The sequence below is a fragment of the Barbatula barbatula genome (genome assembly GCF_947034865.1).
Source record: "Barbatula barbatula genome assembly, chromosome: 20".
NCBI classification, from domain to species: domain Eukaryota; kingdom Metazoa; phylum Chordata; class Actinopteri; order Cypriniformes; family Nemacheilidae; genus Barbatula; species Barbatula barbatula.
This window is the reverse complement of record NC_136783.1, coordinates 20,619,795-20,645,971: the sequence shown is the minus strand read 5'-3', so window position 1 is coordinate 20,645,971 and position 26,177 is coordinate 20,619,795. Positions and strand designations below refer to the sequence as shown.

General features: G+C 41.0%; 1 protein-coding gene across 1 annotated transcript in view; it reads right to left on the bottom strand.

The window, feature by feature from the left end:
- Positions 1–4,419: 4,419 nt before the first annotated feature.
- Positions 4,420–26,177, bottom strand: part of eml6 (EMAP like 6) — a gene marked incomplete at its 5' end in the record, with an annotated part of 34,086 nt that continues 12,328 nt past the window's right edge. The window contains 35 exons of the mRNA XM_079482510.1: positions 4,420–5,361; positions 8,435–8,535; positions 8,613–8,766; positions 8,843–8,946; positions 9,032–9,194; positions 9,289–9,461; positions 9,541–9,729; positions 9,816–9,930; positions 10,547–10,704; positions 15,303–15,511; positions 15,598–15,771; positions 16,938–17,036; positions 17,889–18,018; positions 18,093–18,171; positions 18,292–18,418; positions 18,504–18,705; positions 18,871–19,038; positions 19,114–19,202; positions 19,360–19,491; positions 20,650–20,802; positions 21,066–21,207; positions 21,443–21,570; positions 21,722–21,833; positions 21,910–22,112; positions 22,275–22,375; positions 22,640–22,733; positions 22,897–23,002; positions 23,092–23,278; positions 23,519–23,619; positions 23,921–24,027; positions 24,160–24,327; positions 24,408–24,617; positions 25,017–25,273; positions 25,354–25,491; positions 25,584–25,785. Of these exons, the coding sequence (XP_079338636.1) occupies positions 5,337–5,361; positions 8,435–8,535; positions 8,613–8,766; positions 8,843–8,946; positions 9,032–9,194; positions 9,289–9,461; positions 9,541–9,729; positions 9,816–9,930; positions 10,547–10,704; positions 15,303–15,511; positions 15,598–15,771; positions 16,938–17,036; positions 17,889–18,018; positions 18,093–18,171; positions 18,292–18,418; positions 18,504–18,705; positions 18,871–19,038; positions 19,114–19,202; positions 19,360–19,491; positions 20,650–20,802; positions 21,066–21,207; positions 21,443–21,570; positions 21,722–21,833; positions 21,910–22,112; positions 22,275–22,375; positions 22,640–22,733; positions 22,897–23,002; positions 23,092–23,278; positions 23,519–23,619; positions 23,921–24,027; positions 24,160–24,327; positions 24,408–24,617; positions 25,017–25,273; positions 25,354–25,491; positions 25,584–25,785 (5,000 nt within the window). The 3' untranslated portion in view covers positions 4,420–5,336. The remainder of the gene's footprint in view (positions 5,362–8,434; positions 8,536–8,612; positions 8,767–8,842; positions 8,947–9,031; positions 9,195–9,288; positions 9,462–9,540; positions 9,730–9,815; positions 9,931–10,546; positions 10,705–15,302; positions 15,512–15,597; positions 15,772–16,937; positions 17,037–17,888; positions 18,019–18,092; positions 18,172–18,291; positions 18,419–18,503; positions 18,706–18,870; positions 19,039–19,113; positions 19,203–19,359; positions 19,492–20,649; positions 20,803–21,065; positions 21,208–21,442; positions 21,571–21,721; positions 21,834–21,909; positions 22,113–22,274; positions 22,376–22,639; positions 22,734–22,896; positions 23,003–23,091; positions 23,279–23,518; positions 23,620–23,920; positions 24,028–24,159; positions 24,328–24,407; positions 24,618–25,016; positions 25,274–25,353; positions 25,492–25,583; positions 25,786–26,177) is intronic.

Sequence of the window (26,177 nt, the reverse complement as noted above, 5' to 3'; positions counted from 1 at the left end):
TGTGTGTGTGTGTGTGTGTGTGTGTGTGTGTGTGTGTATGTTTGTAAGTTGGCAGTTGACATTTGGAACATAAACATCTTCCCTGAACATTCCGTCAATGTAAGTCAATGGGACTTTTTGGAGAGTTTGATCGGCAGTTTTAGGAAAACCGTAAGTCCAATCCCTTAGAAAAGATATAGCAACTCGAGTGAGACCAGACTGAAGATGTGTGGGAAGTTTAGTGGCTGTAGCTTAAAAGCTCTAGGAGGAGTAGCAGGCAGAAAATTCTAGGGGGAAGAATAATAATAAGTTTCATCAAAATAAACTCTCTCAAGCCAACATAAGAAGTTATTGATGGAAGAACAGCATTGAGAAACACTTGTGCAGATGTTACTTTAATCTCATTATAAATATCACTCACCAATATTACTAGATAAAACATATGATGTAAAAAGAATATGTTACTGTACACAGATGTTTACTGCCTCTCTTAACTCTCAAAGCTAAAATACATCATCCCTGAAGAAAACACATCTTATAATAACATGAAGCTTCTTCTGCAGTTTCCTGATGTGTGGATTCAAGAGCATGGCATTAGTGCTAATGCACGCATGTGTAAGTAGATCAGTGTTAAAGAAGAAAGAATGAGACGACTAAACCATCGGTGTAACCTTCACTAAATCAACTTCTCTTAATCTGACCACACTAACAGATGTTGACTGTGATTGAGAACACCACCATCTGACATTACACACCACAACGACACACACCGCATATTCTTAAAGGGACAGTGCAGCCAAAACTGTGTGATCATTTATTCATCCTGTATGTGCGTCTTTCTTCAGCGGAGCACAAAAGGAGAGATTTTGAGAAATGTCTCAGTGGTTCTGTGTTCATGCAGTGAAAGTCAATGGAGTTCAGTGCTGTTTGTTATCGACATTCTTCAAAATATCTGCTGTTGTTTTCTGCAGAGGAAAGAAACTCAGGTTTGAAAACATTCGAGGAAGTAAATGATTTTTTTTATATTTGAATGTGCAAAATTGATTTCAAATGACATGACGCTTAAACTAAGCCTTTAGTGTCATGGTTCTCGAGTGGTGAGACACAGAGAGAGGACCCAGGTGCAGACAGCGGGTATGGGGTTAACATATATTTAATAAATAATAAAACAAACACCCACGAGGGGGTAACATAACAAAACATGGATACAATAACACAACAGAACTAAGACTAACTACACTTAAACAAGACTAAAATAAACTTTAAACATTAACTACAAAACTACACATGACTAAACTAGACTGACAAGAACTCACCACACAACCACAGTGAACCAGCACAAGACAGAAGACACAAGGCCATTAAATAAGGGACCAAATCAAGAGAGGAACAGGTGAAGGGCATGAATCAATAACGAGGTAATGAGAGGATGGGAACAGAGACCGGAGAGAGAGTATGGAAGGCCATGACAATAATCACCTCTCTCCACATTAAACATGAGGTTCTGTCATGATCCTGCCACTATACTAAGAGAATCATGACACTTTAGTAAAGCTATTGTAAGTTTTGCAAGACTTTCGACACCTTGAAATGTATTTTTGGAGCATATTAACTTGCGGTGACTCTGCATTCATCTTACAATATAAATAAGAGCAGCCCAGAAATGAGTCGTTGAACGCCGCACGAAAGCTAAACAGATCTGCAGCAACATGCGATGAGTAAATAATGACACGTTTATTTTTGTTTACTAAATAAGTAAATATTCTGTGAGTCAATGTTTTTGATATATTTACTTGTTAAAGGTTTTCCTGCTTTAAGCTCCAGGTGTACAACATCTTCAGGAAGTGTGTTCAAAGCTAGATTTTGAATCCCCCGTGCAAACAGCTCTTGAATAAATACTTTTAACTGTTTATTGCCGTTCAGCATCCTGCCCTGAAGCTACAACATGTCTCAACACAGCGGACGTACAGTAGAAGTCTGTCTGTGCACGTTCATGACACCGTTCTCACACTGTCAGTGGAGAAATAAACCTTTTCTTTCTCAAACACGAGGTATCAGTTAACATTAAAAGTTGTGATAATTTACACTAAACCTTTGACAATTTTGCGCTCTTTATAACAAAAGCAACAATGCTGAAACTCAAACTCGTGTTATTATTGTCTCAAAGCGCTTCTGAAAGTGAATGGCTTTTGTCCTTCGGTGTGTTTCAACAAAAGGTGTGACATTTCTGCACACACACCTGCACAAAGCCTCACGTAACCTTAGTAAACTTCACAGTTTATTTTCAGAAAGCTGCCGTGACACCAGCAATGGGTCGACACGCCTCGTGAGGTGTCAGCCGCCCGGGTGAAGATGGTAAGATAGTTAGTTTCTATCAAACAGGGGGTTGTATGGCGCACCGGCGGGTGGGACATTTTTAAGAGCTCCATGTGAACTTTATGAGCGGTTTTAACATAGTTACTCGTTCATTTCTTACTTTCTGGGCCGCAGGGCACAAACAGCACAAGCACAGAAACATCAGCGTGAGTGAAAGTCAACTCATCATTTCAACAGGAAAAACTTGTAGTGTGTGTTTAAAACAAGAGGATCTTATAATACTTCACAAGCCGTTTACATTTACAAAATACTTTACGTGGACATCCATAAAAGTACCATGTTACGGCCAGGTACCCACAAATCATGGCATTAACATGGACCAGTATAAGCATACAATACAAAACAAAAACATCTGTAGTGACTGGTGACATTTACATTCATTTCAATTGGCAAAATAGCAAATGATCACTTGTGGTATCAGGCTGTTCCTTAGATTTTGAAAACTCAGCTAATTGAACATTTTAGACAACCAGTCGCTACAAAAGTGACACTGTTTTTGTCAAATAAAATACAAAATGAGTGTAGCAAGTGTGCAGAAAGCCAATAATGCTCATATTTATTTACCTAAATGTACTTTTACTTGAAAAATGTAAAGGACGCCACTTTTTGAGAACGGTCTCTAGATCCAGAATACAATTGTATTAAACGCGCTTGGATTTTCTCTAGGGTTTCTTTATTCAGATGAGATGGGATGTGAGTTTCATCTCATTTAACGGAGGCTTAAGGACTCAGTGAGTGTGTGTGATTGCTGTAAATGCTCCGAGTCTTGTTTCAGACCAGATGTCATGACATTTCCAGCAGCAGTTTGAATTAAATTGACCTTACGTTCCATTAACAGCTCGACACACAACACGTGAGAGAATCCAGCGTCTCGGGGCGCTCTGGGTGACGATTTCAAAATAGATCTAAAACTGCAGCACATTAAACTGAAACGTGTGTGACCTTACATGTAAGAGGTCAGACGCAGATGTTAAAATCATCCGTCTAAACTGAGAGTGATGATGCTGGTGTTAGTTTGACATCATGGGATTTGTTTGGTACAGTATGCTTGTTTCACTTAAGCATGATTGTGGGCTGGACCGTCTCTTTCACACACACTTACACTTTGAATTTCATTCCCATAATGCAGCAGAAGCAAACACAGACACGTGAAGGTGTTTTGGAATGTAGCTCAATGCATCAATAATCCGTGTATTGTGTTTTCTTTATTTACCGATTAGTATTGAATATCATGAGAACTGAACTGCTCTCGATTCAACCGTACCTAATACACATTCACACAAAGATTTCTACTTCATGTATCCGAGGGGACATAAAATGTGCACCTTAAATTGTGAAATTCTGTCAACATTTACTGTTCCGCATTTCTTTTTTCTGCCGAACACAAAGGAAGATATTTGGAAACAATCGAAAGTTGTCCCAGAACGGTTTAGTATCCTACATTCTTCAAATCAGCAACTGAACAATTATATTCAATTGTTTTTTTACTGTGGTAGTGATTGATGTCCCATTGTCTGTGTTCATCCGAACAAATTCATTTATGCAAATTTGGAACAACTTAAAGGTGAGTAACAACATTTTTATTTTGGCATTAACTGTTCCTTTAAATGCACTGTTGCTTCCGAATAAAAGCATTTGACTGATTAAAACGAATTTTCATTACAGGTCTTATCATTACATGACTAACCCATAAGATGAAATCTCTTTAAGATCTGATTTATATATCCTGGAACTTAAAAGCAGGTTTTTTCAAGATGAATATATTAGTATTATTAAAGGAACAGTTCACACACAAATCAAATTCTGTCATCATTTATTCTCCCTCGTGTGGCTTTCTTCAGCGGGGGACAAAAGGAGATATTTTGAGAAATGTCTCAGTGGTTTTGTGTTCATACAATGGAAGTCAACGGGTTCCGGTGTTGTTTTGTTATCAACATTCTTCAAAATATCTTCCCTTGTGTTCTGCAGAAGAAAGAAACTCGGGTTTGACTTGACATGAGATTTCGATGAGAGTTACTGCCACCTGCTGGTAAAACATGAAAAACACTTCAAGCCTGATGAAATGACTTCACATAGCACATTGGTCTCTTTATTTAAAAAATAACAGTATTCATTCATGTTCAACAATCACACAGACTTTGAATCATGCATTGTTATATATCTTCGATTTACATTTATCTCTGGTCCGACAGAAATTACAAAAACACCAACATACAAATGACAGATATCACTGGGATATCTGCACACGATAAACAGCGGCTGTCTACAATATCGTCTACACACAGTGCATCGCAATCTACACACGTCGCAACAGACAACGGCACTACATACATTTCACACTTCTTTTATATTTGGACAGCGAGTTATTTTTTTTGCCATATTCATATACGCCCACAATTCCAAGACCGACTAATTTGCATACTTCATACGTAAATACGGACATAAAAATAAATATTTTAACAAAAATAGCACAGGTGGAATATAACATCTACACATTACAGTACTTCATTTTGCCGTAAAGGCTCCTGAGAACCATGTTTTTGGATATTTTGAACAGGAAGAGCATTAAGTGAGTGGACATATCACATTTATGTAGAAAATGTAGAAAAAGGAAGGAAAGGAAAGAAACGTTGCATAATGCATGATTTTTTTAAACTAAAAGCTCTGGGTGGACATATAGCACCATATGTATGTCATAAGAAACATTTCGGGGCAAAGATTAGCAAAATGTGTCTCCAAGGCACTTCAGAAAAAATAAACAATAAAAACAGGTTGGCATGATTATGAGTGTCATTTTTTGTTGTAAAAGTACACGAAAGCGTAAACATTGCACTTCACGGAAAGATTCTTAAAAAAAAGCCCCTCAACACACTCGCCGCACGTGAAGAGTCCATCAGATGTGTACAGATTAAACGCAGCATAACAAAAGTGCAGCATCCAAACGCTGGAGGTATCGGAGGAGAATCTCTGCGGGAGAACCATCAGACACATCTCCACACAAACACGCTGAGAGAGGAGACATTCAAAACAGCCGCAGTTAGCTGGATGAACAGATGAATGGATGGGGAGAGAGAGAGATGAATGGATGGACGAAGTACTGGATGGAGAGAAGAATGGAATGGTGGGTGGATGGATGGATGGATGGATGGATGGATTGAGCGAGAAAGAAAGAAAGAGATGGAGAAAGATGGATTAATGGATGGACAGAGAATGATGGATAAAGCAAGAGATAAAAGGATAGATGGAGAATGCAGAATACAGAATGGATGGATTAAGACTGATGAATGAGAGGATGGATGATTAGATGCAGAGAAATGGATGGACTGAGAGAGAAACAAATAGATGGAGTGACATATAGATGTGGGAATGAAAGTGTGAGAGGATAAATTGATGGACAGAAGGATTAAAAAACGAGAAAGATGGATGAAGCAAGAGAGCAAGCAAGACAGAGAGATAAGGATGGCTAGAGAGAGAGACGGATGGCTGGATGAAATTAATGGATGGATGGATGGATGGATGGATGGATATAATGGATGGATAGAGAGAGAGGTGGATGGATAGAGAGAGAGATGGATGAAAGGGTATAATGGATGGATAGAGAGAGAGGTGGATGAAAGGGTATAATGGATGGATAAAGAGAGAGGTGGATGAAAGGGTATAATGGATGGATAGAGAGAGAGGTGGAAGGATAGAGAGAGAGGTGGATGAAAGGGTATAATGGATGGATAGAGAGAGAGGTGGATGGATAGAGAGAGAGGTGGATGAAAGGGTATAATGGATGGATAGAGAGAGAGGTGGATGGATAGAGAGAGAGGTGGATGAAAGGGTATAATGGATGGATAGAGAGAGAGGTGGATGAAAGGGTATAATGGATGGATAAAGAGAGAGGTGGATGAAAGGGTATAATGGATGGATAGAGAGAGAGGTGGATGGATAGAGAGAGAGGTGGATGAAAGGGTATAATGGATGGATAGAGAGAGAGGTGGATGGATAGAGAGAGAGGTGGATGAAAGGGGATATAATGGATGGATAGAGAGAGAGGTGGATGGATAGAGAGAGAGGTGGATGAAAGGGTATAATGGATGGATAGAGAGAGAGGTGGATGGATAGAGAGAGAGGTGGATGAAAGGGTATAATGGATGGATAGAGGGAGAGGTGGATGGATAGAGAGAGAGATGGATGAAAGGGTATAATGGATGGATAGAGAGAGAGGTGGATGGATAGAGAGAGAGATGGATGAAAGGGTATAATGGATGGATAGAGAGAGAGGTGGATGAAAGGGTATAATGGATGGATAGAGAGAGAGGTGGAAGGATAGAGAGAGAGGTGGATGAAAAGGTATAATGGATGGATAGAGAGAGAGGTGGATGGATAGAGAGAGAGATGGATGAAAGGGTATAATGGATGGATAGAGAGAGAGGTGGATGAAAGGGTATAATGGATGGATAAAGAGAGAGGTGGATGAAAGGGTATAATGGATGGATAGAGAGAGAGGTGGAAGGATAGAGAGAGAGGTGGATGAAAGGGTATAATGGATGGATAGAGAGAGAGGTGGATGGATAGAGAGAGAGGTGGATGAAAGGGTATAATGGATGGATAGAGAGAGAGGTGGATGGATAGAGAGAGAGGTGGATGAAAGGGTATAATGGATGGATAGAGAGAGAGGTGGATGAAAGGGTATAATGGATGGATAAAGAGAGAGGTGGATGAAAGGGTATAATGGATGGATAGAGAGAGAGGTGGATGGATAGAGAGAGAGGTGGATGAAAGGGTATAATGGATGGATAGAGAGAGAGGTGGATGGATAGAGAGAGAGGTGGATGAAAGGGTATAATGGATGGATAGAGGGAGAGGTGGATGGATAGAGAGAGAGATGGATGAAAGGGTATAATGGATGGATAGAGAGAGAGGTGGATGGATAGAGAGAGAGATGGATGAAAGGGTATAATGGATGGATAGAGAGAGAGGTGGATGAAAGGGTATAATGGATGGATAGAGAGAGAGGTGGAAGGATAGAGAGAGAGGTGGATGAAAAGGTATAATGGATGGATAGAGAGAGAGGTGGATGGATAGAGAGAGAGATGGATGAAAGGGTATAATGGATGGATAGAGAGAGAGGTGGATGAAAGGGTATAATGGATGGATAGAGAGAGAGGTGGAAGGATAGAGAGAGAGGCGGACGAAAGGGTATAAGGGATGGATAGAGAGAGAGGTGGATGGATAGAGAGAGAGGTGGATGAAAGGGTATAATGGATGGATAGAGGGAGAGGTGGATGGATAGAGAGAGAGATGGATGAAAGGGTATAATGGATGGATAGAGAGAGAGGTGGATGGATAGAGAGAGAGGTGGATGAAAGGGTATAATGGATGGATAGAGAGAGAGGTGGATGTATAGAGAGAGAGGTGGATGAAAGGGTATAATGGATGGATAGAGAGAGAGGTGGAAGGATAGAGAGAGAGGTGGATGAAAGGGTATAATGGATGGATAGAGAGAGAGGTGGATGGATAGAGAGAGAGGTGGATGAAAGGGTATAATGGATGGATAGAGAGAGAGGTGGATGGATAGAGAGAGAGGTGGATGAAAGGGTATAATGGATGGATAGAGGGAGAGGGTGGATGGATAGAGAGAGAGGTGGATGAAAGGGTATAATGGATGGATAGAGGGAGAGGTGGATGGATAGAGAGAGAGGTGGATGAAAGGGGATATAATGGATGGATAGAGAGAGAGGTGGATGGATAGAGAGAGAGGTGGATGAAAGGGTATAATGGATGGATAGAGAGAGAGGTGGATGGATAGAGAGAGAGGTGGATGAAAGGGTATAATGGATGGATAGAGGGAGAGGTGGATGGATAGAGAGAGAGGTGGATGAAAGGGTATAATGGATGGATAGAGAGAGAGGTGGATGGATAGAGGGAGAGGTGGATGGATAGAGAGAGAGGTGGATGAAAGGGTATAATGGATGGATAGAGAGAGAGGTGGATGAATGGATGCATGGATAGATAAAGAGTGCAGAACGGATGGACAGAGATGATAGATGAATGAAACGGTTAGATGATGAGCAGATGGATGTGATCTTACCTACAGTCATTGCCTCCTACACTAATCACATATTTGTCATCATAAGAGAAGCGGATGTTGGTCACATGAGCAGAGTGGCCGAAGTATCTCTTGTGTTTGGCCTGTGAAGATGAATCACAAACTCAGTTCATTTCTTACGGGAGGAAAAACATTTAACAGCGTCCTTCAGTCATCTTACAAATTTCTCTGTGCAGGGAAAGTCGAAGAGTTTGACGAGACCAAAATCATCCCCGGTGACCACGTTGAGCCCGGCGTGAGAGACGCAGGCACAGTTGACGTCGGCTTTCTCTGCATTACGAGGCCAGATACCCAGAACCTCATCGCCGAGAACACTGACACAACACAGAGAACATTTACAACAGAGCACCAATAAAACTCTGTGAGTAACCGAGTGAAGCGTATCCTCACCTGGTCCACGTCGCCCAGGTGATCCTGTCAATCAAAAACTGTTCCGTCACCATCTTTCCACTGGGAACCTCATGCATCTGTCTCTTATAGGACCCTGTAGAGACCTTCAAACACAACAGCAACACTTCAGATTTCTGCCCAAATTGTCTTCTTATCAAAGCTGGATATATTTTCAGAAATGATTTCCACCTCAATGTATTTGCTGTCGGCAGAAAAATCTAGTTGGATGACAAATCCAGGAATGTCTTTACAGTAGCCGATGCGGTTCAGAGACGGACCCAAAGTGAGATCATAGAAGTCTACAGCACACTCCACTGACCCGACGGCTATCAGACGGTTATCAGAACTAAACCTATTGCCAACCGACGCATTAAACGAAGCATTATTCACACAATCCAATATTTGATCTCACCAGGCAGTTCTTTCAAATGTTTGTTTTTTCTGACCGTATGTCCTGGATGGCGACGCTGCGGTCTCGCTTTTTGCCCCAGACCGTCAGCGAATTCACCAACAGCACGATAAACTCTCCGTTCTCCATCCCGATAGACACCATCTCACCGTTCGGACTGTACGCTGCGCATTTGGCTGGGTTACCCAGACTGACTTTGTTCAGAAGTTTCTGCCAAAAATATACAAATATCAAGTGGTTATACAGGATTTTATACCGCCTCCATCCTCCAGAACACACAATGCCTCACCTTATCCGCCAGGTCCCAGATACGGATGGTTCCGTCATCGCTGGCAGAAATAAACACGTCTTTGGAGGGGTGGGTGGCCAGACCCCAGATGCGTCCCTGCGTGTGTCCGTTGATCATCGTGTTTGAGGCGGCGTTCTTCTCTCCCACCTCTATGATCTCACCATCTTTAGTTCCCACCAAGATTTTACCCTGTAGTCCACAAACAGCTCGTTTAATGTACAGTGCAAACCCAACAGCTCGACTAAACATGACTAAATCCTAACATAACCGCTCACCTTTCCTCTGCAAACAGACCGGACGGTCTCGACAGGTAGTCCAGTCTCCAGCTGAAACGCGCGGCATCTCTTCATCTCCTGATCCCATAGTTTTACAGCACCTCCCTCTTTAGTCCTACAGATCAAACACCAACACACACACCACATATCAGTATCCCAAAACCAACAACACTCACAATAAATGAGATTAAATGTAATTTATTCAGTACATCTTGACCTTCCATTTTATGTACATCAGTAACATGGCAAAAAGTTATCTTACTGTATACACCCATTATTATAGAAAGAATAAAACCTTTCTAATAAAGCAATGTTCATGAAATTTACAGAACTCTACATAGCTAATATCAGCAGTCTCCCGGTGAGTAAGCTAACAGCACAGTGGTGAGAAACTAAAACTCCAATGATGAATAAATGGAGAAAATAACTTTGGAAAAAAACAGACTCAGCCGGGAGGGCCAGTTCTCCTCTGACACGTTACAGCTGCACTTAATCACTTAAATGTTTATGATTATCAGGGGAGCTTATCAGTAGTGATTTATTCATTTTACATTTATCTGAAGCTGTTGAGCTCTTATTTTGATCGAGTCTGATTTTGTGACTTCTATCAGACAGCATGGAAATGTTTAGGGAGAGATAATAATAGAGTCATAGAGAGAGAGAGAGACAACTACAACTGCTTTCATGACAAAAAGGATACGAAGTATCTGTGAACACATGGAGTTACTCACGGTCTCTCTTTGCCTCCGGTCACTATGAGTCCATCTCTGAGCGTGGTGTACATGGTGAACACGGGTCCGGTGTGAGCTTTAGCTACCACACGCACCAGAAAGTGATCCCGCCAAACGTACACGTCACCGTTTATAGCCCCGGTGAACGTCAGGTTGTTCTGCACCAAACACACAAACAGGCTCACACATTCAAATATACATCAATCCGTAAACATTCAAATATACATTCATCAGTAAATCAGTAATGTTATATGTATTATACATAATATTATATTAATTATAGAACAGCAGATTTTCATACATTTAAAAAATACCCAGAAATTCCACGCGCCGGGACTGCAGTGAACTTCAGGGACCCGTTTCAATAAGGAGGTTCAAGCAACACTGAGTTAAAATATGAACTCTGAGTTGATTTACTCAGATAATCTCTACTCTGAGTTTTCTGTTTCAGAACAGCTGGTTTCATTGAGTTCAATCCACTCTGAGTAAGTTCACTCTAGGTTACACGTGTTCATCGCGGCTTTAAAAAGACATCATCAATTGAGCCAAGATAACACGATTCACCATGGCAACGCCACGTGACAAAAAGCGCTCCGTTTATTTCTCACCAGTCGAATTGGAGGCACTATATATATGTATATATAAACATATATACCTACGATTTTTTTGTCATGTAGGTGCAATCCTTCTGCAATAAAAAGAACATGGCAGCAGCTGAAAATTAAATATAAAAACATCATTCAGTCCGGTGAGTTTAAATGCTCTTGCTAGTAGGATGGGAAATGTTTGATATATTTAATAAACTGGCCTTGAAAGTTATGAGGACATGAGAACCGAGCACTGTGGCTGTAGAAGACAGAAAACTGGCCATGCTCGCTCCTGCTCCAGCTGTGTGTAACGCAGGGCAGCTAGTGAAGAGCTGTGCAGTGTGTAAGCCTCACTTCCCGACCAACAGAGATGCTCTACTGACAGATGCTATAGGGACTGCGGTCTTAAGCCTCGTCGTTATAGCGCCCGTCTCCCATTCGGACCGACATCGGTTCGAAGCCCGTGCAGAACGGGGCGAGTGGGACCTTTTAAATGTGCACCCAATCACAATGGGAAATCCTAAAGGGTATTTGAATCATTAGAGGTGGCAGCAAGACCACATTTATTTGATCAGCCTAATTCAGAAAGACGTTCACCATTCACCTGCAATCTTATGAAACTCCTCTTTGATGGTTCTCACAGGAAAAAGTGCTTGAGAGCGATGCACACTTATCTTACTGCTCTACATATAGTTGCCTTGCTAACGTGTTCTGCATCCCCGGTGTTATGAAGAAAGCTTCCATTAGCAAAGAAACGTAACAGAGAATCTGCTCAGATGTAAGAGCGCGTTCACGAGTGAGGTTTGTGATGTAAGGATGAAGCAGATTGTGGATATATGTAACGGACTGTAAAGAAAAACTGTATCGCTCAAATAAAAATTCCTCCGGATATGATAAAACATCCAAATGGGCTTCACCATATATTCTCTCCTGACGAAAATTTAACTTTCTCTAAATGAATGCAGCTTCTTCATCTACAGGTTCCTGAATAAACGGACATGACATTTTAATGTCTGTGTTACGAACTTGTGCGCGATTAAGGAAAACAAATGAAAAAACAAACAGCAAGTTTAACACCGATCGCGCTTCTAAAAGGGGCGGAGATTGTAACAAACCTCGGGTTAGTGGAATAAAACCTGCTCCTGACCAGGTTAGGTTCACAGAGTAGGTTACTATGGTTACTCACTCTAAGTATAATATACCTTGATTTCTGAAACGGGCTTGACTTACCCCGCGGTCACGGGTTTGATATACCTCGCGTTCTGAAACTGAAAACCCAGAGTATCCCGTTTTCTGGGGTTAACTTACTCTGAGTTTGCACTTAACCTGCTTTCTGAAACGGGTCCCTGGTCTGTGTTTGGCTGGTGAATAATAATATACGTAAATATTTATATCTGATTTAATTTATGTTTATATGAATTTGTATAATTATTTTATTGTATAATAATTGTATTAAAGACACGATATGTTAAATTGTGTTGTTACTTTATTAAGTAAACTATATGAAATAAAATCACTGTCAAAAATAAATGTACGTAACTGAAAGAATTTGTGTGTAATATTATTTTATTCGTGCGTAATTTTAAAAATTGTATGTAATTCAACTTTTTGTGAGACTTTGATTTCAAAATCTTCGGCCACAACAGTTTACAAGTACGACAATTTGTTTTATTTGTTAGATTACAACTTCAAATTCTACGACTATGACATTTTACAGACACAACCGCAACTCCGTTACGTGCACGAAGTGCGAATTACGAACACGAAGCACTGTGTGCGAAGAGACAGTCAAAAATACGTCATCAGCTCACAGGCATTACTATCCGAAGGAAGATTGATCGATTCCACGACGTAGTGCGCATGCGCCCCCGCTTAAACAACTAGCGCCAAAATGACAGCTCAACAGCCAAGCGCTCACTCATCGTCTCAAGTTTTAATTCGGACACTGTTATGTATTCATGAAGCAGACAACCAAATGCTATCGAACATGCTTTACTGCAAGCATAGGAATTAGGGTGGCCATACGTCCGGCTTTTGGCCGGACAGTCCGGATTTTAAGCCCCCTGTCTGGCGTCCGGCGCAGCCTCAAGCCGGACACTCATTTGTCCTCCTTTTCGGAGTTGCGCTGAATCGGCCTTAAAAAACGCGCTGTAAAACCTTTATTGGGACGCAGCAGCATCGCGTCTGACACCGTAAGATCTCCTGTCAAACAGATGATTGGCTGAAAGAGATGTCAAATAAATATCTGATATATAATTGGTTAAAAACGTAAACAAGCCTTCACGACGTGTAGGTGGGGCACGTACAGGCTACGTCACATCATAACGTTAACATGCCGAAACGTCAGAAATCATTTAATCCGGAATGGACACAAGACCACGAATTCATATCAAAAAGCAGTAGAGATGCTTTCCATGGATTTTGCACACTATGTCGCTGTGTAGTGGACGTTAGTAGTAAAGGGAAAGCCGCCATTGACCGACATGCCAGCACTGAAAAACATAAAGGTAACCAAAGAGCTGCTGGTGCGTCTTCCCTTAGGTCTTAATTTCGAGAGGCAGCATCACCTCAGGATGACAAAATCTCCGCTGCAGAGCTTTGTAAAGTCTATCATGCAGTCAAGCATCACCAGTCATACAGGAGTGTCCTGAAGAAATACAAATACTGTGAACAAACACTTTTTTGCCTCTTCTGTTACACAGGTCTACATCAAGATATGTTGTTGATCAAATTGTCTGGCAAGTAATAGAGTAGGCTATTTCAGAATCACTGTATCATGATACCATAGATATGATAGACAAAATTGTATTGTATTTGCGAGTACACCAGATGCAGTTATTCTTGCCTCACTAAATGCCGCAAAGTGTCCTCCTTTTTGGTGTTATGGAAATGGCCACCCTAGTAGGAATGCAGTGAAGACCTCCTAAACCAGCGCGTTAATCAGTAGGTTCGCGAGACATAATAAAACCTGATTAAGCTTGTTTGTGTTTGTTTTATTAGAGTCGGGGGCTAAACTATTCTTTGAGCAGCTAAACGTAACCGAATCTGTCTCTATAATATATCTCCTATCTGTTACTAGAAATAAGTAACTGTTAATCGTGTCCGAATTAAAATTAAAACTTGAGACGCTTGGCTGTTGAGCTGTCATTTTGGCGCTAGTTGTTTAAGCGGGGGCGCATGCGCACTACGTCGTGGAATCGATCAATCTTCCTTCGGATAGTAATGCCTGTGAGCTGATGACGTATTTTTGACTGTCTCTTCGCACACAGTGCTTCGTGTTCGTAATTCGCACTTCGTGCACGTAACGGAGTTGCGGTTGTGTCTGTAAAATGTCATAGTCGTAGAATTTGAAGTTGTAATCTAACAAATAAAACAAATTGTCATACTTGTAAACTGTTGTGGCCGCATATTTTGAAATCAAAGTCTCACAAAAAGTTGAATTACATACAATTTTTAAAATTACGCACGAATAAAATAATATTACACACAAATTCTTTCAGTTACGTACATTTATTTTTGACAGTGATTTTATTTCATAAAACTATTTGTTAATGGGTCCTGTAGATTTGGACGCATATAAAGTCCCCGTGAACTGGAAGTTGCGATCGTTTTTACTTCCGTATTTTGACGAATTTCTAATGAGAAAAAGAGTGGGCGTGGCTGTCGTGTTTCTCTGCGATTTGATTTGATGTATAAAAACAGCCTTTGCAGTTTGAAACGGAACTGGCAGCAGAGAGTTCAAGGGGAGGAGTTAACGGATGCTCCGCCCGAGCCGTCTAACATACGTCATTAAAGATGGATAGTCATTACAGGAAGGAAGTACATTTTCAGATTTTGACTAAAGATTATGAGGGCACGCGAATTAAAAAAAGAAAATGACCCACATTGATAAACTATTTACAATAAATGTTGCAATATTTCATAAAAAAGTAGGCACTGTAATTTTAAATTTCAGACTTTAAAGAAACCGTGTGGTATCTAGCGGTTGAGCTTGGTATCGCAGTCTAAATTCAATATATTGTAGAGACAAGTTTAGCCAAGTTACGCTTCTTCTCGGTTTCTTTTGCTTGTTATCAGAAATCATCTACAGGCTCTCTAGTTCGTGAATGTGTTTCGGAAGTTTCATGATGGGAACTGGTGTACCGTATATTAATCCAATATCAACTTACAGCTCCAAACGCTACAGACAGCATGGTCTGCATGCGAGCATCCTCCACCGTTCCCATCACTCCTTTCTTATAAAGCAGAGATCCTCCCACCAGAGTCCAGAACTTAATGTGTTTAATTCCCACAGACACAAACTGAGTGTCAGAGTCGGGCCGGAACTCCACCACGAAGATCCGATCCACGTGACCTCCCTTACTGCAAACTTTACAGCCTGAAAACACACCAGAACATTCAAAATACCTCCAGAACATCTGGCGGTCCGTCATTTTTCGCCTAAATCGACACACAGACACGCACCTTCCTGCCAGCGCCACACGGTGATGGTGTGTTCGGGATCCACCCCCACAGACAGCAGGAGTTTTCCGGTGGCACTGAAGTTAACGTATCCAACTCCTTTAGCGTGAGAGCAGCGGAGCACAGACAGCGTCTGTTTACTCATAGCGTCCCATACGTGAATGGAAGGTGCCAGACCTACAAAACATCCAAATTCACATCAAAAATCAGTTTAAACATCTGAAAGGAATAACAGTGTTTCTTAAACACTATTATAATGATAAAACACTCGGAGCAAACACAAACAACAGGCATATTGACGTTCAGTCGTGAGGAAAAACAGGTGACAGAAGAAAGCAGACAGAAACACGATCACGCAAATCTGCTGCAGGACGCTTCATGCAAACATGAGAAAATACAATAAACTTCTTAAAGTGAAACAGGAAAAAGCGCAAATAGTTTTGATCTAAAATCAGCGGTATTTACTTTTTGATAGAGATATTATTTGATGCAACGGTAACAAATAAATTATGTTAATATTATGATTCCTTGAAATATTCCAGGTTTAATATTTTTAATGTCCTATAACATCCGTGACACGCTGTCCATAATAACTAGTTTAATTTAATTAAAAGAGTCGTACTTGTACATTCAATTTGTATGTACTCTGATGTGTAATATAATACATTTTAGATGTAGTTTGATATATTATATATATATTTAAATGCAGGAGGGACGGTAAACATTTAGCTGAACTCTTGAACCTAATTTTCTAGTTTTGTTTATTATTTTTTGATCATTGGCAGACTTACTGTAGCAGCAGATTAAATTGTAAAATCGTATTAGTCTCACCTTAACATGTACGATGTTAATGTTAGAGTTTAATGTCAAGTTATCAGAAGCTGTTCACGGGGATAATGTGCTGAACCTGGAAAAGTCCTTTTTAGTAAACAGGTATGAGTTGTGTCTGGGGTTTTCTGAAAGGAACACTAAAGGTCAAAGGACAGGAGGCTGTTGATGTCATACCTGGCAGATCGGTGATGTCGCCTGTGTGGTGATGTGTTGGATGAGAGGATGAGAGAGTGATAAATCAAAAGCAGCCACGAGAAGAACCGCTCACAGCGCCACATTACGCCAGAGATTAGATTTATTCGCCAGACATTGTAATAAACACAACAAGCAAGCAGCACAGGGTGAACGCAGCAAACCCAAGCAAAACTGAAGCAAATTAAATGATTACGACGGCAGAAAATTATACAAGTTTGCATACGAGTTTTAACCGTTAATACATACTCAAATAACACTGCACAATAGAAGATGTTTCATGTTGAGGTGAAGCCCACAAATCCTTCATTCACACTTACCGATCTGACCCGTGGCAATGATGTTTTGATATTTGGGGTGTTGATTGACAGTTAGACAGAGGATGTCATCCGTGTGCTCGAGATAAAAGCTCTGAGTACCTGAAAGAAATCACATGACATCATCAGCTGTAAAACATAAATGAAATAAAGATGAACTGTTTTTGCCTAGATATTATTTTGAGGTGCAGTTCCACATCAGGCCTCTAGAGGTCAGCAGCAGGAAGAGGGGAAGAGGAGAACAATGACATCTCAGATGTCTGATGCCCAGGGAACAGCGACCTTTTGAATATTACATCTTAAGACAATTGTGCTGAAAATATAAAATGACAGAATATGGTAAAAATTAAGATTAACGCAGGGGTGGTTTTAGAATCCTAAAGAAACTATCAAGAAAACAGCATAACCAACCTTCTCCATCACCATAAGAAGCATATTTTTGTTATGCTGCAGTTAATAAAGAGTTTTACATGGTCATAAGGCCTACATTGTTTTTGGTGAATGATTTTCATTTGAAATACCCCCAAAAAAGAAAACCTTTTACTTGAGAAACAGAATTATGTACGATCTGGTTTTCTAAAAAAAGTAATAAAATACATTCAGTGTATGTGAAAGAAAAATTAACTTAAAATACATTGACTAAATAATGTTGTAACAAGTTTATCTTTCTTACCCCACTGGCAGATGTTTTTCTAGGTACGCATCATTTACTAGCAGTTTTTCATTTCAGATAACAAGATCTTATATCTGTCATTTGGCTTCTCACTTGATTAAGTCATTTTTAGATTTTTGTGCTGGAAATATGACTTGTGTTCTATCTAAAGCATCCATTTAAAAATGGTGTCGAAATAAAAATACCTCTCTGAATAATTCTAGAGCAAAATCAAAAACATCTCGATATATAGAAAGCTGATGAATCCGGACAGAGTTGAGTGTTTAACAGAGATGCTCTACCAGCAGAGAGATTCTGAAGGATGGCAGCAGCGGCCGTATGGAAGATGATATCCGCTCCATCATTGAGGTAGTGAAGGTTATTACGACAATCAAAGCCCCTGTAACCAAACACGTGATCCAGAGACAGCTCCTGCAAACACACATCTCACATTTATACACTCGGCTCCATTAACATCAGCTTAAACATTTGTGTCCATCACTCACCTCCACCAGTTTCTTCTTTTTCGTGATGTTGTTCTTGACCACTTTTTCAGGCAACGGTGCGGCTCGACTCACCGGAGGTCTGATCAAAAAAGGAAAAAAAAACAAGCAACCTGTGTTTTGAGTCCAACGAAAAACAAACACGTATCTGACACAGACAAGGTGACTCCCAGAATGCATTGTGTGTGAAATCTATGGATACCTTTCATCCACCTGAACCTCTTTCTGTTGTTGGTGTGGCTTCACACCCGTCATCTGTCTTATACTAGCAGCATAGATCTTTGTGGTGTAATCCATGTTCTTTTCACGTGCCACGTCACTGTCGTACCCTAAACACACACAAAAACAAGTGAGTGCGTTAATAATCAACATATATATCACCTAATGAAGACACATTGAAACGCAAAACATCACCTCCATCTTCATCTGCATCATCGTCTGATTCCTCGCTGTCTGCGGCTTTGCTTTCTCGTGGACCAATCCCCTCTCGAGCCCAGATCATGAGGGCCGTGTCGGCTCCGCCCACCGACAGCAACATCGCATCGTCACTGGACCATCGCACATTTGTCACGTTGGCACTGTGAGCCACGTACTTTTTAAACTTGGCAAATTGGCCCTTTATTGAAGAAACAGCGCAGAATCATAACAGTGAAGCTGATATTACATTTTGACAAGACAAGGACAAGACATTTGATCCCATGGAATGAGAATTTGTTAAACCCCGACAGACCAGACGAGTGTGCATTTGGCTTCTTTTAAAAGAGTAACTGAGCTTTCAGACCTTGCATGGAAAGGCGAAGAGTTTGACGAAACCGAAGTCGTCTCCGGTGGCCAGCAGCTTCTTGTCTTTGGTAAGTGAAGAGGCGTTTACAAAGCTGAGAGTCGGCCAGATGCCCTCACACGTAGAGCCCAGCACAGACGTCCACGTGGCCCATTCCATCTTCTCAAACTGTACACAAACACAGATGAGCACACACGGATGACACTGGAGGGATTCTCACAGTTATCTAAAGTTTGTCTGGACCTCTGATGTGCTGATGGTTTGTCTTCGTCCACGTGGAGATTCAAAAAACAGCTGCTCTTTGGCACCGGTGTTGACTTGAAGCAGTTTTCCTGCATTGTTGCAAAACAACCTTTGTTCAGGTATAATGTGCGTTTTTATAAAAAACCTCCATGCTTCTTTAAAAGATTGTAAAGCTCTTTTTTAAGCAAGCATTATATCTGAGTGCTCTGTGTGTGTGTGTGTGTGTTTGTGTGTGTATTTCTTTACCACGGACGTCCCAGTCGACATGCGTGATGCAGCTGGACGCTCCTTTACAGATGCCCACTCTCTTACTGGTCAGAACATTATAAATGTCCACAAATGAGTCATGAGAAGCCACAGCCAGATATTTACCAGCATCTTAAGAAAAAACACACATTTTGCTATTTTAACAGAGAAAAGGGGAAAATACAAGTATAAAATTATAAAATCATTTCTTGCTGTAATACTAATCCGCACATTAGGAAACAATGGGCCTCATTCATGAAACAGGAGCAGAGAGGCCTGACGTCCATTTTGGTATTCATGAAAATGTTCGTATTTAAAAAAATTTAGTTGGTTAGTTAGTCTAATTATTTCTTTATTTTGTCTTGTTGTGCAGCACTGTCGAGCTTGTGCAGAGGCTGCAGTTTTTGTCAGAGAGGATCTGGTATCCCCTGGTCAGGCCTGATTTCCCTCTGAGGTTTTTTTCTCCTCCAATGGAGTTTTGGGTTCCTCTCCACCGTTTACATACTGTTCTGCACTGTTTGCCTGGCCGGGGGGCTGCAAGACTTTAATAGTTTAATTTAATGAACACTGCATATAGGAATTTATAGTCTGTCTGATATTTGACCTGTGTTTTGACTTGCATAACCTTATATGTTTTGCTTATAGTCAATGTTTACTTGTACAGCTGCTTTGTAACAATGAAAATTGTCAAAAGCGCTATATAAATAAAGCTGACTTGACTTAATATTAATGGTTACTGGATTTTCATATTAAGTAATATTCTAGTAACAAGTAGGGTAACTGTTGTGAATATTCTAAATCACAGCAACAGACGCATCTCCAAATAATGCACAGCGCTTCCAAAGCGTTCTCAAGCGCCACCCTTGATCGTTTTCAGAAGAGCACTTGGTATTATTATTATACGCTTTGGTGGACACAGTTTAATTGATTAATTTATTGGTAAGCATATAGTCTATTAGTATCATATGCATTTATGCAATATTATGTAGGCAAACCAGAGAATGAAGTACAGCATTCCGAGATACGTCATTTGTGTAGCTGTAGTTCATGGGCGGGGATTATGCTAATTGTGAGTGAGCGTGCATGCACGCCCCGCCCTGTTTACGAATGATTGGAATTCATTAACATACACACATTTTACTACGACATCTGACGTTTACGAAGTATTTGTGGATACGGAGTCAAGTTTGCGGGAAGGTCTGTTTTACGGGCATATTACTTATATGTTTACGAATGTTTCATGAATGAGGCCCATTGTGTGGATACGGATGTGAGGTGTTTGGTGTTTACCCTGAGAGAATCTGATGTCAGAGATGATCTCCTTCCTGTGGTGAAAGGAAACCATATCCTCCAGCGTGTCAGCGTTCACCACCAGAAAACTGCCGTCATTCAGACCCACCGCTAAAACTTTACCATCAGGTGAGAAGGCACAGCACCTGCCACCTATAGACACGCACACACATACATGAACAAAAACATACATACAAATGCACAGATAAAAACACAAAACGCATGCACATTAACACAAATGCACAGTAAATCGTTTAAAAACCACACAAATGCAAACCTGTACACAGAACCACAAACACAACCTCACAAAAACACATGGAGATATGCACACACACACATGTACAGAAACATACACACAAAATCTCCAGAAACACATGCCTGTGGTCTTGTGTTTGTACGGTGTGATTGTCGCGTACCTTTTTTAAGTTTGCGCACAGCTACCATTCGGTGATTGGCCGAGAGCTCCCAGATGCGCAGGGTTTTATCATCACTGACCGTGGCACATATGGGCAGCAGTGGATGAGCAGCGAGACCCCAAACCTCACCCTCCATATGACCCTAAACACGCACAATCCATACATGACTATCTGCTTGAATTACAGTGATTGAACCTGTTGAATACGATGTATATCCGTTAGATGTCATAAGTCAGTCTATTGAGAGTTAAGCGTTTATCCAATCAACAGAATAATGAAGATAACGTAACGAACGTGACGATACCGAATCTTGGTTTGTTGTTTTCCCTGAACAACAGAGATCACACTAAACTCATTCTGCGCATCGTAACAAACACCTGAACCAGTAAAGTCATCGGGCCGCTCTTGTCGATTTCCAGGATCTCCCCATTTTTGGAGCCCACCAGGATGTGGCCGTGACCGAGAGTAATGGCTCTGATGGAGGGGTTATCTTCTAGAAGCAGTCCTATAAAAACAATTACGTATTAACATTAATACAGTCAACACAGACCCGTTCACAACAAGATGAAATGCCAAATATCCAGATCAAGTTTGAAAGAACTTATCCACAAGACAACAATGATAATCGATCAAGATCCATTGACGGATCCTTGTACCCTTAGAGGACGGGGAGAGAGCCGCTCTCTTGATGGCGTATGTCTTAAGACATCTCTCAAACATGTCGTCCCACAATTCCACAACGCCGTCTTTACCTCCCGTCACGAATCCCTAAAGCACAGATTTAACTGTAAACCCGTACTGAAATCACACTGAGCACTAGAAGATGTTTTCATGTAAAACGCACCTTATCCAGAGAGCACATGGCAAACACCGGACCATCGTGAGCTTTGATGCTTTTCATGAGCGCCGTGTCTTTCCAGATGTAGACGTCACCGCTGGTTGCCCCGGAGAACACCAGGTCTTCTGAGCGGCCGTAACAGGCGGACATCATGGTCTCCTGCTTGCCAAGATTTCCAAAGATGCCCCTCTTGAATGTCAGTCCTCCACCTGAATTCAGACGTGTTGGTTTATCATGGGACCTCATAGTGACATAAGCAATTCACAACTAAAGTTTAAACATCTAAACTTCAAGATATGTCTTCGTCTTTGGTAATTTTTACAAGTAATAACAAATGTATATCTTATCATGGGTGGATTTAACACGTTTACCTGTGTGCAGCCAGAACTTGATGTGTTTCATGCCCACTGTGACCAGTTTGTCCATGCGGAACGGGTTTCCTTTCACCACAAAGATCTTATCCCTGTGTCCTCTGCAGGAGAGACAGATGTCTCATTCATTTCATTGCACACACTCACGCACACATGCTGTGATGATTTTTATACTGTGCGAACGTAGATTTTTATATACATTGTTATCTTTGTGCATTTTTTTATTAAAAAAACAAGCCTTTTTCCCTGTGGTATCTCAAATTTGGTCCCCACGGTGATACGAGTCCCCATGAGTTGGTGTGTATTCAGGTTTAGGTGACTAAAGTTTGGTCAATGAGTTTAACCCTTGAACAGGTTGGTTGTACCTTGCTTTGGCCAACTTTTCTCCTTTTTTCCAATCCCACATGACGATGGAATGATCCTCATCGATTCCCACTGACACAAGACTCTTTCCATCTCCTGCATCGCACACACATGAAGACACACTCCAATATTGTGACATCAACATTACACGATATAAATCGCAAAAAGAATCGTTTTAAATACTTCAAAACAATGATGACCGTAGTACAATGATAAAAACATGCTGCCAATCATTAATCTGAACTCAAATGAGTCTGACCTGTGAACTCCAGCGCACACACACCCCTCTGATGTTGACCCTTCAGAAGAGATAAACATCTCAGTGTTTGAATGTCCCACACGTGAATGGTGGGATCTCGACCCACCTGAAACACAAAGCACATTTGTAAGAACTTCTCCAGAGAGAAAATGGCATGGTATTCTACTGAAGGTGTTGTGGATGTGATTCAGTCACCTGTCCAGTGGCCACATAGTCCTTGAGCGGATGTACGGTCAGACTGAGAATATCATCATCGTGGCCCAGATAAAACCTCTGTGTGTGCTGCTGTCTGTTATACACCACGGCCACAGCGGCCACGTGATACACCACCTCACCCGTCTGCGTGTAAAACAGATTGTTCCTGCAGTCACAACCCCTGTACCTGAAACGCACACACACCATCATCTTCATCAGACTCCGTCGTGAGTGAGAAATGTACAAGAATCACCGGTTTCATGAAACACCAAATAGACAAATCTGGTTTTAAATTCAATTATTTTGCTTTTCACAACTGTGCATTGTTGCAAATGAGATTAAGAGCAAATACAAAATACAGAAGAAAAATGTGCAGAGACATTTAGGGAAAATTATGAGCGGCCCAAACGGGTCCTGACAAATGTACCCGTGGACGAACTGCAAGCGAAGGCCCTCGTCTGGAGCTTTCTGTCTCTTCAGAGATCCAGCCAGCTTCTTCTTCAGCTGAGGAAGATCTTCCTTATACACCTGCGGGGTGTTTGAGTTCAAGTTAACAATCACTTAAAAGACACAAATGTGAAACAAAATGTGCCAAATTAAAGCAATGAAAATAATGAGCGGAACAGCATTAAAGCAACCATGTGTGTGTTACATGAACATCAACCAGCACAACTTCTGAAGAACCTTTCTGTTTCACAGAAATGTCAAAAGACAAAAAAGTAAGAAAGAGATTGCTCTTTAAAGAACCTTTGACTGAATGGTTTTCTATGGCGTCGCTGGGAAGAACCTTTTAAGCACCTTTATTTTGAAGTGTGTGTGTGTCTCTTGCCTGACGTTCATAGTTCATCTGGGCTTCCTGCTCAATGTCTGAGTCCAGCTCGGGAACGTCCGAGAGATCCGAATCCGATTCTCCACTGTTGGAATCAGCGTATCCATCTGTCAACACAAAACATTTGACATTATTCACAAATATCTATTATCACGCAGCTCTCTGGGATGCTTTATTGTGATCGGTCAATCCCTGATGACACATGCGGATACTGGCAGTCATCGAGACTAAAGAATCACCTTGCAGCAGTGGCTCCAGAACTCCGTTCATGACTCCTTCCGGCAGAAACCTCCACTGGAACACCGAGTGATCCGCTCCGCCCGTGCTCAGAACCCACTGCAGGTCATGTGACCAGCGCACGTTGGTCACGTGGGCAGAATGACCGATGTATTTCTTAAATTTGGCAGCTGAAAGGATGAGATTTGAAGATTTGTGATCACGCATCTCTGTGCATGATGATATCTCGCCGTGGATATTCGGCTCTGACCTTTTTTAAGACATGGGAATCTTAAGAGCTTCACGAGACCGAAGTCGTCACCCGTCACCAGCACTGCGCTGCTGTAGTTGGCGTCCACAGAATTGATGTCATTGACGTTGGAATATTTGGGCCAGATACCGTTCACCTCCGTGCCGAGAACACACGTCCACGTCATCCAGTGAATGCCTTTAGCTTCCTCTTTAGGCAGAAATTTACCGGCTGAGAAAATAAAAGGCTTTATTATCATCTTTCAGAGGTCTGTACATTAACATTTAAACATTAAAATTGATTGATAATTTGGATAAATTTGATGAGAAATGTTTGAGTTCGTAGTGAGATCTTCCATAATATTGACTTTTGATTGCAGCAAATATTATTTGAAAATCTTGAAATAAAAGAAAGTTAGAAATGCTGCCTTAGCAATTGGCAAAAAAATTGACATAAATATAAATTATAAAAATGTTTAAAAATAGATGATGTAAAAACTATAAAGCAATATAATGAATAAATAATAAAATGACAAAAATGTTCTCAGTTTGACACTTCGTTGACATCTCTTCTCAAATATCTTGAGACTGAATTCCGTTTAATAACTTTCTTATGGGCTGATTGTCTTACTTGGCATCCTGTAAAAGATTCGTTCTCCAGCTCCGTCATTGGTCTGCAGGAATCGACTGTCCACAGACCAGTCCAGATGAGTTATGAAGCAGGTGGATTTGTTGCATTCTCCAACTTTCTTATATCGCTGGGCCACGGCGTAGATGTCCACAAACCCATCATTAGAGCCCACGGCCAGATACGAGCCATCGGGTGAAAACTTCAGCTCATGAATGACCTCCTTTCTGTCCTTGATGTGGACCACCTCCGTCATGTCTCTATGAAAACAAGAGAAGCCGTTCGTGTTGACCTCGTGAGAATGAGGAGATGAACTCTGATTCGCTCTGAATCTGTTTACCTGACGCGCAGAACTGTAAAAGATCCGTCCTTCATCCCGAGAGCGAGCTGAGAGCCGTCGTTGTTGAAAGAAACGCTGCGCACGGCCTCCTCCATGTTACAGCGAGCGATCAGCGTGTGTTCAGACAAACTCCAGAGTCTAAGAAAATACGCAGATGAAGATAACAACTGAAAGACATTACATTTTGACGAAAGATATTGATATCTTGTGAGATGGAGGTGTTGACTAACCGTACGGACCGATCGTCACTGCCGGTCACAGCCAGCGGTTGTTTGGGATGCAGATCGAGGGCCCACAGCTCGCCCTCAGAGTGACCCTGCATGATCAACAGCGGCTTGTCTCGGTCTCTCACCATCACCTCAAAGATCTCACTGTCTTGAGTTCCGGCCAGGATGCGGTCAGCCCTCCAACACACGCTGCGGATCGACAGCCCTGAGAGAAGAGAGACAGACAGCTTTACATAACAATACATTTATATCTCACACTAAATTAAATAAATGAAATAATACAAGACCCAAATATTATTGGAAAATCTGGAAATAAAAGAACATTTTAAATGCTGCCTTAGCAATAACGTGAAATTTAAGTTGAGGCATTTCAATTATTGAGTAAAAAAACTGTAAATTGTATATAAATTAAAATGTAACTAAAATTGACATAAATCATATAATGTATAAAAATAGATGATAAAAAAATGATACAGCGATATAATAAACAAATAATAAATTGACAAAAGTACATAACAAAATTGCAAAAGTTTTAACTAAAAGTTACATGAAAAACGTATTTTATAAAATCTATAAAAATAAATAATATAACAATTA